The sequence below is a fragment of the Crocodylus porosus genome, unplaced genomic scaffold, assembly GCF_001723895.1.
Source record: "Crocodylus porosus isolate Cpor-Errol unplaced genomic scaffold, CroPor_comp1, whole genome shotgun sequence".
NCBI classification, from domain to species: Eukaryota; Metazoa; Chordata; order Crocodylia; family Crocodylidae; genus Crocodylus; species Crocodylus porosus.
The window spans coordinates 19,617,166-19,631,107 of record NW_017728917.1 but is presented as its reverse complement, the minus strand read 5'-3'; the positions used below and the strand labels follow the sequence as shown (position 1 = coordinate 19,631,107).

At 54.8% G+C, this 13,942-nt stretch overlaps 1 protein-coding gene across 1 annotated transcript in view; it reads left to right on the top strand.

Annotated features, from left to right (window-relative positions):
* COL7A1 (collagen type VII alpha 1 chain) overlaps positions 1-11,969 on the top strand; it is an 80,284-nt gene extending 68,315 nt beyond the window's left edge. The window contains exons 108-119 of the mRNA XM_019536858.1: positions 715-768; positions 849-911; positions 1,576-1,638; positions 2,559-2,675; positions 3,553-3,630; positions 3,770-3,823; positions 4,104-4,152; positions 4,396-4,428; positions 6,851-6,943; positions 7,704-7,820; positions 8,310-8,489; positions 9,763-11,969. Coding sequence (XP_019392403.1) covers positions 715-768; positions 849-911; positions 1,576-1,638; positions 2,559-2,675; positions 3,553-3,630; positions 3,770-3,823; positions 4,104-4,152; positions 4,396-4,428; positions 6,851-6,943; positions 7,704-7,820; positions 8,310-8,489; positions 9,763-9,812 — 951 coding nt within the window. The 3' untranslated portion in view covers positions 9,813-11,969. The remainder of the gene's footprint in view (positions 1-714; positions 769-848; positions 912-1,575; positions 1,639-2,558; positions 2,676-3,552; positions 3,631-3,769; positions 3,824-4,103; positions 4,153-4,395; positions 4,429-6,850; positions 6,944-7,703; positions 7,821-8,309; positions 8,490-9,762) is intronic.
* Positions 11,970-13,942: the final 1,973 nt, after the last annotated feature.

The window sequence follows — 13,942 nt, the reverse complement described above, 5'->3', positions numbered from 1 at the left end:
TGCCCTCATCTGTCACAGATAAAGCAGGGAAATCATGACAGCCAGTGTCCTCCTTCTATAAAAGGTTGCTTATATGTGCTCAACAGATCCCAGGCAGAGGGCCACACCTTTTCCCCTTCCCTTCCCCCCACCTGCAGAGGAAAGTGAAAACCCCAACAGTGCAGACCAACCTGACCATGGGGTAAAATTGCTTCCTGAACCCATATATGGCAATTGGCCTGGCCCTGAATAGAGGCGCAAGACCCTCTAACCAGGAACCTCCAGCCTTAAGATCCAGCAGGAGCACTGGGACACCCCAGTCAAAACCCCCAGCTTTGGCAGCAGCAACACCCAGTGCCTCTGAGGAAGGCTTAAAAGCACCCTGCCACAGGTAGCATGTAGAATTGATCTCATGCTCTGGGGGTTCTGAAGGGGAAAAGGCCGAAGGGTTGGGGCCCGTTGGAGTCACCCGTTGGAGGAGCCGGTGAGGTTGGCTCCAAACTTGCTGTGCTGTCAACTGCCTAGCTTGCTTGCTGGGTTGGATGGTGTCCAGGAGCAGCACCAGCCCCAGGGGCAGAGCCGGGCTGCAGAAGGGACCTGCATGCAGAGGAAGAGGCACCTTTAAGATGCCTCGGCTTGGTCCTGCCCTGCAGCCCCTGTGTTTGGGCAGGAGTCAAGCTGCTTTCCCTCCCTTCTTGCTGTCCCTATTGACACATTTTCCTCTGCCCACTGTAGGGGGAGTCAGGGATGCCAGGCCGACCAGGACTGCCAGGACGGAAGGGTGAGCCGGTAAGCACACAGCTGGGACCGAGGCACTTTGAGGGGAGCATGCTTTGGCAGTCCTAATGAACCTCTGCTTGTTTCTCTAGGGAGAGCTGGGCATGTCGGGAGCCCCAGGGATCCCTGGGAAAGAAGGCCTCATGGGCCCCAAGGTAGGGAAGTGGGGGCATGAATCGGGGAGGGAAGGAAGTGGCTGGCTGGTTTCCCCACTCAGGTGCCTGGGTTGGAGCTCGTGTTAATTAACTGATACATGCCCATGGTCCTGGGCACCAAGAGATGGAGGTCTCCAGTGCTGGTAGTGGAGGCCCCAAAGTCTTCAGGGCCTTGTGCCACAGCTCTGCCCTGCATATTGAGCTCTGGGGAGGGCAGCCCAAGGACACAAATGTGGATGCCTTGCTCAGGATCTGCAGGGGGTCTCCCAGGTCCCTGTCCTACCCTCACTTGTGCTGAAAGTGGAGGTGCTTTCCTCCCTGCCTAGTCATCCGGGAGCTCCATGCTGTGGGCACAGAAGCCCCAAAGAGGGTCCCATCTGCTCCAACAGGGAGGAAGCTCTGCCCTCCTCCTCACCCCAGCAGCTTCATGTGGCGTGCCGGCAGCTTTGGTTCCATGCTATGCCAGACTCTTTCTCGCTGGCTGCCATGAGGATCACTCTGGAGGCCATGCCTTGAGTACCCTGTTGTATAGGGAAATGAGCTTTAACATCCTGGGAATCCATACCCATACCCCACACTGGGGGCTTTGCCAATAGGTACTATCTACCTCCATCTCCCTCCCCCAAAGCACACAGAAACACCATCTGGCTCTTTACTTTCACAGGGTGACAGGGGATTTGATGGACAGCAAGGAGCCAAAGGAGACCAGGGGGAGAAGGGGGACCGGGTGAGTTATGTCACATGAAAAGCTGTGTTCCCATCCTGGATGTCTGTGAGAGTTTTGACAGGGTCAGCGCCTGCTCCTAAGTGCTTGGGCCTCTGGTGACCTTCCCAGAGCAGCTCTCAGCCCTAGCCTGATGGCCCAGCAGAGGTGCCTGCAGCTTCCTGATTGCCAGGGAGCTTTCAAGTGCTTGTTGGCTGCTGTCCAGGCCCACACTTTGCCCAATGTATAGACAGAGTCAGCTGTCAGAAGGCCCGTGGTGATTGTATACCTGAGATGAGGGTCCCAAAACTGGCTTGAACCCCTTGAAATTCCTGCCATCCTCAGGATGCCAACCTGGCAGGACCAGTGCTTTTGGGATGAAAGCAGGATTTCAGCAGGGTCAGCCCAGGTGTAGAGCTGTTAGCCACTGAGAGCAGACCCAGCCTGGGAGGTCTGGCTCGGACTATCCACGACCTGCCCTGCTGTCATCCTGCCCCCAGAGGGGGAAGGGTGGACACTGTCACTAACGCTGGTGCTTCCCAGTTGGGCCTCAGACCCTCAGGAATCACAGCACTGATTTGCAAATCTCAAGGGGTTACAGATGGCCAGTGTGTGGTTCCTTCTGGTTTCTGAGCTTTCAGGTTGTATTTTTAAGCTCATTTCCGTTGCTGGGAGGCTGGAACATTACCAGGTTTCATGCATGCTGAGGTGCTCACATAGTCACAGGATTCCAGGAGCTGGGGCTTTAAGGAAAGCAAACCCACCTGTCACAAGTCTCATGATAAGTTAGTGAGTGCTGGCACCGTGTCTGTGGCATGTAGAACAGGCCTGTCCTATGCTGACCCAATGAGGGCCTGGTGCCAGGCTTAGCGGCATCTGCACTCTGGCCTCCCCATGTGTGGAACAGCAGTCATGCCCTGCCTGACTCTCTGCTCTCTCCCTAGGGTGCTCCAGGTATTATAGGTGCTTCGGGGCCTAGGGGCAGCGATGGAGCCCCTGGGCCACCCGGCCCGCCAGGGAACGTTGGACCCAAGGGCCCTGAGGGCATTCAAGGACAGAAGGTGAGAACCCTGTCCCCACTACACAGACACCTTCCTCTGGATTGCCAGCCCCTGCCTCCACAATGAAGAGCACTGGACCCCAAAACCCAGCCCCTCCCCTTCCTCCTGCCTAGGTCAGGTGGGAGCAGTGGCCTCTGGCCTGTGCCTACAGGATTCGCAAGCCAGTTTGTGGAGGTTCCTCTTCCCCATCTGGTTCAGTTCTTCCTGGCATCTTCCCATCCCAAGGGCAGCGAGGAGGGACCTGGCAACAAATACCAGGGACAGACTCTGGGAAGGAGCCTCTCCCTTTGCAAGCCCCAGTGCAGCGAGCAACGGGCAAAGACAAGTCTGCGGGGGGCAAGGGCAGTGTTGCCCAGTGGTTGGGACTGGGAGTCAGGGCTCCTGAGTTCCATTCCCAGAGCTTTGGCTCCTCTGTATCTCTGGGATGGTTACCTTGTCTCTTGGGGGGCTCTGGGGCCTCAGTAATGCTGGCAAGGGTCTGCCATGGCGTTCTACAAGGGTGCAGTGTTCGCTGGGGCTGTTTGGAAGCACTGGGCTCGGGTGGTTCCCAGGACCTTCTATTCACTCCCCAGACTGGCTCCAGCACTGCCCAGGGCTGGCCTGGGGGGCTCTCCCTCAGAGCTGGGTTCCTCCCATGGCCAGGGGACCCCAGCTCCCCTTGTTGGGGAGTAGAGCCTAATGTATTGGATCTGGCTGAGGAACCGCTGAGAACAGGTGGGGCTAAGCCAGCTGGCAGCTGTGGCCCTAGTGCCCTCTCTGCACCCACGAGAGCCTCTGGGAGGAGGGGGTGGGTCTGTGCATGGTCTGCGGGATCCCTCCAGCAGCCCAACCCTAGACATGAATCTGGACAGGTTCTCATGGTGTGTTCCTGCCACAGGGTGAAAGAGGCCCCTCTGGGGAGTCGGTGGCAGGAGCCCGAGGAGTCCCAGGAATCCCTGGTGAGCGAGGAGAGCAGGTGCGTGTCTGTGGTGGGATGCCCTGACTTGCCAGCTGAACCTTGAGCCCACCCTGGGCTTCTGCAGAGAGGCTGTCTTGGCCTAGAGAGCTGCTGCCCTCGTCACACAGCTCTGATTCCCTGTTGTGGTTGTCTTCAGGGGAACCCAGGCCTTGAAGGTCCTAGAGGAGAGAAGGGAGAGCCTGGCATGATGGTGAGGATTGCTCCTACCCCCTCAGCACTGCCCTGGTGTGGCCCTCCCCAGTGGTGTACTTCCCTCCCCCAGAGCTGGCACCTGCACTCCAGGCTTGGTCTCCTGCTTGGCAGGATGGATTTCCCCTCTACCAGCTTCCTCTGTGTCTGGCTCATGGACTGAAGTGGAGAGAGGGGGCTCTTTCCCTCCACTGGTCCCCAGGCCTGCTGAGGTGCCCCTGCCCTGGCAGGGAGAGGGAGCACCTCCGTCCAGTCCCTTCACTCGGCTCTTTGCTCTGCAGGAAGAAGAGATCCGAGAGTTTGTGAGGCAGGAGATGAGTCAGCACTGTGGTAAGTCAGGCCCAGGGGCCCTACACTCCTCCCTTCCCCTCTTGCCCCTCCCTGTCCTGCTGCCCCCACTACTGGGGCAGTAGCATGGGCCAGGATGCCTGTCCTTAGCATGTGTGTGCTGCACCCTGCAGTCCAGCCATCTTGGCCCTGGGGATCCCCAGCCAGTGACATGTCGCCTCTGTCCAATCACCAGCTGCCCAAAGCAGTTTTCCCGTCATTAACTTCGCTTCTCTCTCCCTGCAGCCTGTGGTGGCCGTTACTCCTCTTCTGGATCACGTGAGCATCCCATCTTTGGCTGTCTTCCCCCTATGGTCCCAGCTCACAGCAGAAACCTTGTTCTTGCCAAGCAGGTTCACTCTCCCAGATATGCAGCAGACTTCATGGAGGCAGGAGGCAGGGTGTAGGTCCATGCAACTGGCTTGGCATTTGTTTTCTCTTAGGGTCAGGGAGCTGCTGCCCTGTAGAGATCCTGGCTTGGTGATGAGTCCAAGGGGACTTGGAGAGAGAGTGTGTAGAGGGTGTTGTGTTGGCAGGGGAACTGTCTCTGGGAGTTACTCACCGTGCCAGGACCTGGAGGGCATGGAGCAGGCATGGTAGGACATGGCAGGAGCTGGGGCTGCCGTAGAGGTAGCAGGTGTCTATAGGCCTCCTGGGGGCTGTTTGAAATGCTCCAGACAGATTTTCCAACAAGGCCTGAATGTTGCCTGCACAGCAGGACATCAAGGCAAGTGCATGGTGGGAGCCAGAGGGGATCAACCAGAGACCCTCAGCACTGTCGAGTAAATTCCCATCAGTGAGGAGGGCGCCAGACCTGTTTACCTGGGGACCCTGTTGCATGAGTTTTGCTGGGGACAGTCTATAACCGAGCATCTGACCAGCAAAAGAGCCCTGGCCTGAGCATCCCTGACCTGAGACAGGCACCTGGGATGGTGTGGCAGAGACAGCCACAGCAGTTGCCTCTTCCCTGAACCCAGTACCCTAGGCAACTCACAAGTGGCGTCATCCCCTTCTCTTTTCCCAGTGGCTTTTCATGGACTCCTGAGTAGGGAGAGTAAGTAGGGACATATGCTTAAGGGACCATGGGATGCAGGGGGACAGGGCTTTATTGCACGCTGGCTGCTGCACAGTATCTCCCACCCCATGCTAAGTGGAAGCCTTCTCAGGTAGTCAGGACCCCACTGAGTGGGCAAAGCCATTGCAATTCATCTTCCAGTTTCCATGGGGCAAGCACGTGCATGGAGGGACTGAGGCCAGGTAAATCCCCACTCTCTTATAGCCAGCAGCAAATTGTTCATATGGTATGGACCTTTAGTACTAGGTGGCTTTGCATGGAGGAGCCTGTCTTGATAGCGAGGCACTGAGTACATGGCAACAGGCTGTAGGAGATGCAAGGGAATAGGAGCTCATAGGCCATGGAGGGAAGGTGGAACAAGGAGGTGAAACCTGAGGGAGACTCTCCAGGGCCAGGTCTGGTACAAGTTGGTGCAGACAGAGAAAGCTCAGAGGGGAAGGAAAGAGTTGGCAAAGGGAGAAAAGGGGGAGCTGGAAAGTAAGGGTTCAGGGAGAGGAAAGGAAATGGGAGCTGCTGTTTGTAGGGAAGAGGAGGCCAGCAGAGAGCACAGCCAAGCTGGTAGTGCTGCGCAGACTATGACGTGAATTATTTGCCTGATTGCTCTCCAAGGCGGCGGGGGGACACATGCAAGGAACAGACATAAATGTTCCAGCAGAGGAAGAAGAAATCCCAGAGCTGCTCAGCATCACAGCAGACCAGGTGATGGAGAAATCGGAGCATCTGCCAAACTGCTCACATGCAGGCCTGTGGGGAGGCAGGCAGCAGGCAGGCCCGTGGAGCTGGAGAGAGATGCTCCCAGTAGAAGGCACCAGACAGTTTTCAGTCACAGGCTGGACCTGCCTCAGGCAGTGCAGAGCTCAGAGAGGTCAGGGCCTCAGCATGTGTGTGGTAGACTTGTCTTGTTGTGTAGAACCTGTGACCATGATGTGCCTCCTCCAGACTTGTTGAGTGACCCTGCTTCATATCTGGGAAGACCTGAAGACCTTTGCCACACTTGTCTGTCTCCTGTCATGCATCATTTCCCCTCCCCCTTGCTGTTTTAATAGCTTCATTGCATGTGTAGTTGTGAAGATTTAACCCACCAATGTGTATCTGAAGTTCAAGCGGTGTTCAAGAGCAAGTGCATGCTCTAGCCAGCAGTCTGCAACCCTGAATGTGAGGTAGGGGATGGTTAGGGAGTATGGGGTCTGGAAGGGATGACTCTTCCTTGGTTTGTCCAAGGGTCACCCCATGCTGGGATCTTCAGAAGCTCTTGGAGAAGTGAATGGATTTGCTGCATAGCCCCATATCCCAGGAGGCCCTGCCTGGCCACAGGCAGGAGGAAGTGGCTATGCAGATCATGTCATACGATGGGGCTTCCTAGCAGCAGGAATCAAAAAGATCTTGTACCCTGGACCTTTGTACAGTGCTTATCTCATTATCAGCCATTGTCCCTCTTGGTTGCCAGCACCCTGTTCCCTTTGCGCTGTGTCTAGCTTGCTCTTAGCAGACGGGCGGGGGGTGGATGATGCTGATGCTGCTCTTGAGCCCTGGCCTGTGGTATGTCTGTCTTGTGTACTGGAGCTGGCAGGAACTGTGATGGTCATTCTTATGTCTGGTGTGATGTCCTGTCCTTGTCCCCCTCAGGTCCTCTCCCCAACTATCCATCCACCCAACCGTTCCCGTCTGTTAATGCTCAACTAGTGCCCGTGCTTAAGTTGTCCCACACTGAAGAGGAGGGTGAGTCTCATCTCTCTGTGCTGTGTCCTCATGTACTTTCTCTGGTGTTATCTGTGCCAGTCCTGCCTAGAAGCTGTGCCATGACAGTACCCTTCACTTGCAGATACCATGCAGCCTTAGTGCCCCCATTAGCACAGTAGCTCCGGTAACAGGCATGGTGAATGCTTGCTACTATTTTGTTGCTAAGTTCTATCTTGGTACTGGACATTATATTAAGACTTTGCCAAAGACATTGGGGCAGAAAAATAGTGAAGTCCGCCATGGCATCAGTCCCCAGCCCCATGTAAGGCCAGGCTGGTTAGAGGGAAGGGGTATGAGTATGGCCGTGTGGAAGCAAAGGGTTGTTGTTGGTATAACAGCTGTGCTGCGCTTGGCACTAAGAGCTGTCCACAAGTAAACTGAGTGCCTCCACTGCATTAAAACAGGCACAGTGCTCCTGAGAGGAGCTGCAGGGCCCAAAGAGTGACCCATGTGATGTGACTGGGCAGCACCTCTCTAGCTGGCTTTCTCTGGCTAAGGAAGCCATGGCCTCAGCTGGGCATCTCAGGGGCATGCTGCTAAAGGCCAGTCTGTTGAATCTGACATTTCCAACAGCCCTTCCCAGAAGCAGAGGCTAAGATCAGTTATCTTTCCAGGAAGGGTGAGGCAGAAATTTGCACATGGTCTCAGCTACCAGCCCGAAGTCCTTGTCCATTGCTCCTTCCCACCCTGCCTGGTCCTTCTGGAGAGTGTTGCTGATGTGGCCGGGATTGTTTTCTAGGGCAGGAAACACGAATTGTGGTGGATTCTGATGACCCAGAGTATGAGCAGATGTACATCGAGGACTATGGAGAGGATGTGGATGCTGAGGGGACAGAGCATCCCATGCTGAGCGATGGTGAGCTCTGTGTGTTAGTGTGTATGTGTGTGTGAGCTCTGTGTGTGTGAGGGAGGGAGAGAGAAGTCTAGGTCTCTTCCTTTCTAACCTTCTGCTTCTTTGGAGCAGGCAAGGTCAGTCTGCACGGCTCCTTCTAGTAAAGCACTCTGCAGCGAGGCTAGCTGGCAGAGATGGGCAAACAAGTCACGGAGGCTTTTGCCCCTCAGTCACTCGTTCCAGTCTGGCTGATCAGTGTTGTCAGGCTGTTGTGAAATGAGTGTGTGCATCTCTGCTGAGTTCTCAATGGACCAGCATCCACATCCCGTGAACCTACCCCCACCCCAATGGGCACAGATTTCTCTGCTCTGAAGAGCATTAATGAAGCTCCCTAATGCTCTCTGCTGGAGGGGAGCAGGACATCAAGCAACATGGATCTAAATCCTGGTCTCTTTCCTCTCAGCCCCCAGGGTCCAGCCCAAGTAAGTCTGCTTATTGTTTCCTTTCTCCCAGCCGACCCGTGCAGCTTGCCCCTGGATGAGGGAAACTGCAGCCGGTTCACACTGCGGTGGTACTACAACCAAAGAGTGGCTGAGTGCCGTCCCTTCATCTACAGTGGTTGTGGCGGGAACCTCAACCGCTTCTATGCCAAGGAGGACTGTGATCACCAGTGCACGCACCATGTGGACACAGGTAAGAAGGCCCGGCAGGGCAGCCATGGGCTGTTTCTGCTCTGATGCTGATAGGCCCAGAATGGCAGATGTCCTGTCCGCACAGGGCGTGGATGAAAGCAGGGCCAAACTAGATCTGTGGTTCTCCACCGGGGGTCATGAGAACCTGCCTGGGATACTGTGACAGTGACACCATGGCATGGCCATGCACCTGTTTCCAGGAGTCCTGTCATAGCTAAACAGAGAAGTGGCTGTAGCAGAAAAGTGTGCACCTCCCTGCATTGCATTTGGCTCTGACACACCTCGTGGTTAACTGACGCACACAGCACAGTTTCACTGCCATTACACCCCCTTGGCTAACCCCCCTCCCACCTCCTGGTCCTTTTGCCCACCCCGTGTCCCTCCCAGCCCCTCAGCACTCCCCCATGCTAGGTATGCATCCTGGTACTTCGTCTCAGCCAGCTGGGCATCCTGAACTCTGTCCCTTAGCTAGGGTAGCTGGTGTAGCTAAGGGAAGACCTTGGCCCAGTTGTTTCTGGTTCCCACCAACAAGCTGGAGCCATGGTGGGGAGTTCCATAAGAACATAAGAAACCATTTACTGGGTCAGACCCAGTCAACTGTGTTGCGCAGTGACAGAGCACGAATGCTGAAAGGGAAAATGAAGTGGGGTGACCAGGGTTTTTTCCACTGTTGCTTTCTCCTTTGCAGCCTCCTGCATTTAAGGTCCAGGAAGTTCTGATCCAGAGGCTGCACCCCTCACTCTCATGCTCAATAGCTACTGATACCCCTTTCCTCCTAGAATGTGTCCAGTCCCTTTTTTGAATGTGACTAAAATGTCAGCATTCAGAGACCTTGTGGCAATGGGTTCCACACTTCAGTGACACGCTAGGTGAAAAAGAACTTCTTTGTGTTAAACTGTAGTAACCTGGTAGCTTCATTTTGTGGCCCTTAGTTCCCTGCTGCACTAGAAGCAAGCGTGCAGTAGGCTAGGCAGAGCTAAGGGAGCACTCCCCTCCCTGCCAACAGCCTGAGGGGATTAATATAATACAACTACAATTATATAATCAATAAGTTATTAGTTACAATAAGGATTATAATGCTTACATTATAATATTCCTGCTACATTTCAATTCGCTTTTTAAATGAGGTGCTGCTAAATTCTGAACAATTTTTGGTAGGGGGCCTTGAGTGCAAAAGGATTGAGAGCCATTGCTCAAGTCACTGGGATCAGGGCAGAGGGATCCTCCTTCCAGCCCTCTGCTTTCCTCACCACCTCCTCTCTCTTTCCCTGCAGAGGTCTACCTAGCAGGTGGGAGCATGTCAGAGAGGAAGAAGAAGCCATGACCTGCCCTGTTTTAGTGGGGCTCTTCCTGTCTGAGTGGAACCCCGCCTGCCCATTCCGTGAAAGACTTCTTCAGGTCCTCCAGGGAGCCCGGCCGGGGCCTGCTCAGTGTCCTGGCCACATGTGGTGCCTTGGGCCCAAGACGCCCCTCACTGCGACATCTGCTGTCTACTGTGGCACAGGGTGCCCCGGCCCGGACCAGAGACCGGTGCTATTTTGTACTAAGTATTTGTGTTGCTCTGGGGTTATTTTTCTATTTGTTCTCTTGGTTTTTAAGTTCAGGTGAAATTTTTATCAAATGGCAAAAAGGGGAAGAAACAATATTTGTAGCTTTGTGGGGGACCAGCGCTTTTTAACTTATTGGGGGCTGATGACAGATAGCACGTGAAATGTACTAGCTGGACCAAACCCAGGCTGGCTGCTGCTGGCTCTGTGTCGGGTCACAGGCTGCGGGCCGGTGCTGGGGAATGGAGGACCCAGCCTGAGAGTCTCCCAGCTTGGAACGTGTTGGGCAAGGCTGAGAACGGGAGTGTGGGTGCACAAAGCCCTTTGTTTATAGCCAAAGTTTGCCTGCCATGAATGCTCCAAAGGGCTAAATGGCCTTGGTGCTTACAGGGAGCTGCCCCATTTGGGCTCCCAGGTGCTGGAAGGGTCCCAGCGGGTGCTCCCCTCTGCACTGGCTTTCCCTCTTGTGTTTCCTTTGGGGGCTCTTTCGGCAGGTCCTCTGCCTGCCCTCTGTCCTTAGCCCATCCCAAGCTCCTTATACCGTCAGGCAGGAGAAAACGCCAGACTCTTTGGGCAGTGCCAGCTCTGCCAGAGAGGAGCTTTCACAGGTCAGACAGGACAGGTTGAGGATCAGGCCTCTTCCAGCCCTTGTCCTAACCAGAGTCAGAGTCCCTTTCTCTAGGTTAGAAAAGCTGCTTGCCCTTCTCAGCCTTTCTCTCCTCTGCTGCTCCAGTGCCCGTGTGGGAACACCTTACAAACAGCAATGTCTAGGCGGCTGCATGGCAGTGAAGGCCGCAGCTGGGCACTCCTGAGCCACAGGCCCCCTTTCCTGCCCTCTGGTTATAGTCAGGATGCTCCTTGGGGGTCTCAGTCAGCATTAGCCAAAGGAAAGAGCTTGGTGGTTTTCTCAGGCCTCCAAACCCCAGTGCCACGGTGGCTGTTTACACGCTCCAGCTGCCACCTTGTCTGCCCACTTCCAGCCAAGCCATTCACTGGGAGGTACAGGTGGTGGGCAGGGCCTTAATGGACACCCTCCCTCCCTCCTGCTTCCACCTCATCTGGGCACTGCTGGGCACCTACCAGCATTCATGGGAACATCAAGCTGCTGCCCAGCCCCTTTGTGCTCAGACCCTGCCCAGGGAGGCACCTCAGAAATGCGTATGATGTTACAGGCTCTGCCAGTGAGAATCCTCCATTTAAAGGGAGAACCTCCGGGTGTTACTGAGACCTGGCCATCCTGTGTGGTCAGGAGCTGGGCAGGTTTCACAAGGAGGCTTCAGTAGTTGATTTCACCACTTGTAAGCCATGGCTGGGAGCTCAGAGCCGGGTACGGCTGCATTATTCACATGCATTTTGCTGCTGGGTAGAACACATGCACCTGCAGACGGGCAGCAAGTTCCCATTCATCATCTTCCCCCCCACACACCAGGTTTTCATTTGAAGAAGTTTCACCTCATCCTTCACCAGGAACCAGCGTTCTCTCCTGAGAGCGACAGCACTGGAAGAAACCCAGGCACAGGCCAGCGAGCCCTTCAAGGCGAGTGTGGAGCTGCCTTGTAGAGGCACCTGTAACCATGCACGCTTTCGCCCCTGCTCTTCAACCCAGTGGTGTTGAACTGTGAGACAAGACTCATCAGGGAAACACTGAGGATGGTGCTAATGCTATTGTAAGGTCTTGCCGTTGTATGTTATTTCAAACAGCTTTGGAAATTTCTGTACTGCCGTGCTCCTCCCCATCCTGGGTGCTGCCTCTTGCCCACCAGAAGCCACCATCTTAATAGGTATTTGGAACAAGATGGAAAAGCCATGGTGGGGTGCATCAGTTTGATCCCTGCCTGTCTTGCTGCACTGTGTGTATATCTGTATACAGCATATGTATATGTGTATGGAGGTGAGAGGGGTGGGGTTTTTACAATAAAGCTGTGCTAACTGGAGTTTTAAGTGGTCATTGTAATGACTCCTAATGAAGACAGCCTTTCTTCAGATGGGAGACTGTTTCCACTGGGGGACTGCTCCAATTTGAACACTGATGGGTGAGAGTACATGGAAGTAGTGGATGCTGCCCCCAATGGCAGTGTGGGAGCCTTCACAAGAGATCCTGCAGCCCCAGAGCTCAGTGGCCCAAGTGCTGCAGCCAACAGAACTGATGTACTAGTAGTTCTCACTGTGGGCTCCACTGAGTTGATTGGAGGGTGTTCCTTTTAAGAGCCAAGGGACCAGGGTGCAGGGGCCTTTAAGTCCAGATAGCAGAGATGGGCTGGTACTAGTAGGGACAGCTGCAAGGGGCACAGGTGCCAAGCTAGAGTCCCATCAGCCTTCCTTTGGGGTCACAGAGGGAAAGAGTCCAACTCCAGGGGGGAGTTGTCCAACTAAACTCAAAGCTGTGTGTCCATCCCAGGCCCTTCTCTGCCCCTGCAGCTGCTTCCTGGCTTTGGCAGGGGGTCCTGTGGGGTGATCAAGTCTGGGGATAACTGGTGAGACAGTGAAGGATGGAGCTAATCACCAGCCCCCACTGCAAACCAGAGCAAGTTTAAAAATAGCCTGCCCTGCATGGCGCTGCCGCTTTCCCAGCGGTGACATCACCGCTCTGTGGGGGAGCCGGCACTGCCAGGGGCTCCCAGCACACGTCACTCGAACCACAGGGGCTCAGCTTCCAGTCAGCCAGGGTGGGGAACTGAGTGTCCAGCATGGCCAAACCACAGCATGTGTATTAATAGCATTGGACAAAGGCACCCAGTGTGTGTGTGGGAGGCAGGCGCAATGTCCAGCCTGTGCACAATAGGGCAGCTGCCCACCCGTCCCGTAAGAGAAGGCCTTGGGGCACAAGTCCACCCATGGGTACTCCACAGATTACGGGCACGGAAGGGGTGACAGACCAGCACAAGCTTTGCTCAGCCTGCAGGAAAGCATTGGGCCAAGCAGGACCAGGGACTGGTACACTGCAGTTGGTAGGGGCTATGTGTGGAGGTTGTGGGTTAATTCGTGTTTGGGTAAAACTGAATCTTGTGTAGGCAGAAGTTGCCGGTGTGATGCCAAGACCATGTTGGACTCAAACGCTAGGCTGGCTTCCAAACCAATTCTCTGTTCATGCCATGGTCCTGGTCCTTCTCTAGGACGCCATGGCCTGACAGAGAGGCCACCTCTCTTCACACACCTAGCTGTGGCAGCTCAGCTCTCCAGGGGCAATATGGCTGACCCAGTGCCAGTCTCAACTCATGGGTGGTGTTGGTGGAGATTCTCAGCCTTGAGACCCCATCACCATCCAATGGACTGAGCATGAGGAGTGCAACCCTGGGGCAGCACTGAAGGCCTTGCCGTGGTGAGGGAGGTGTGGAAAGAGCCCAGCAACATGATTGCTGGAAGTAACTATGCCAGCTAGACTTCTCAGAGGTCAATAGGACTAAAGTATGAAGAGAGGACAGAAGTGTGGAAGCTCTGACGTTGCTCCAGGTACATGTCATGGTGCCTCACTATTACAGTGCTGGCATGTTTAACAATGTATAAATAATTGTAGGACTAGAACTGTCTTGTCAGGACACCCAGTCCATCGCCTACCGCTGCAGCAACCACCTGACTTGATCATGGCACCAGGAAATACAGACTCAGGACACTGGAGCCTGTTCCCTCATCAGCAAGTCACTTTGCCACTTGGGGCCTCAGTTTCCCCACAGGGAAGATATGGATTCCCATGGAATGCTCATCATGGGCTTAAATGTATTCAAGCTTATAATATGCTCTGAAGTGCTCAAAGCTAGACGCATGCCAAGGCCCCTTACCAAGAAGGGCTGAGCACCCTGGGTTGTGCTGCAGGTGGCCTTGTAGAGGGGTGAATTATTTGCAGTAACTCTAACCCCTGGCTGAAGGCTTGGGGGCTTCTTGGGCTGCCGACTCCAAAGCTCTCATGTAT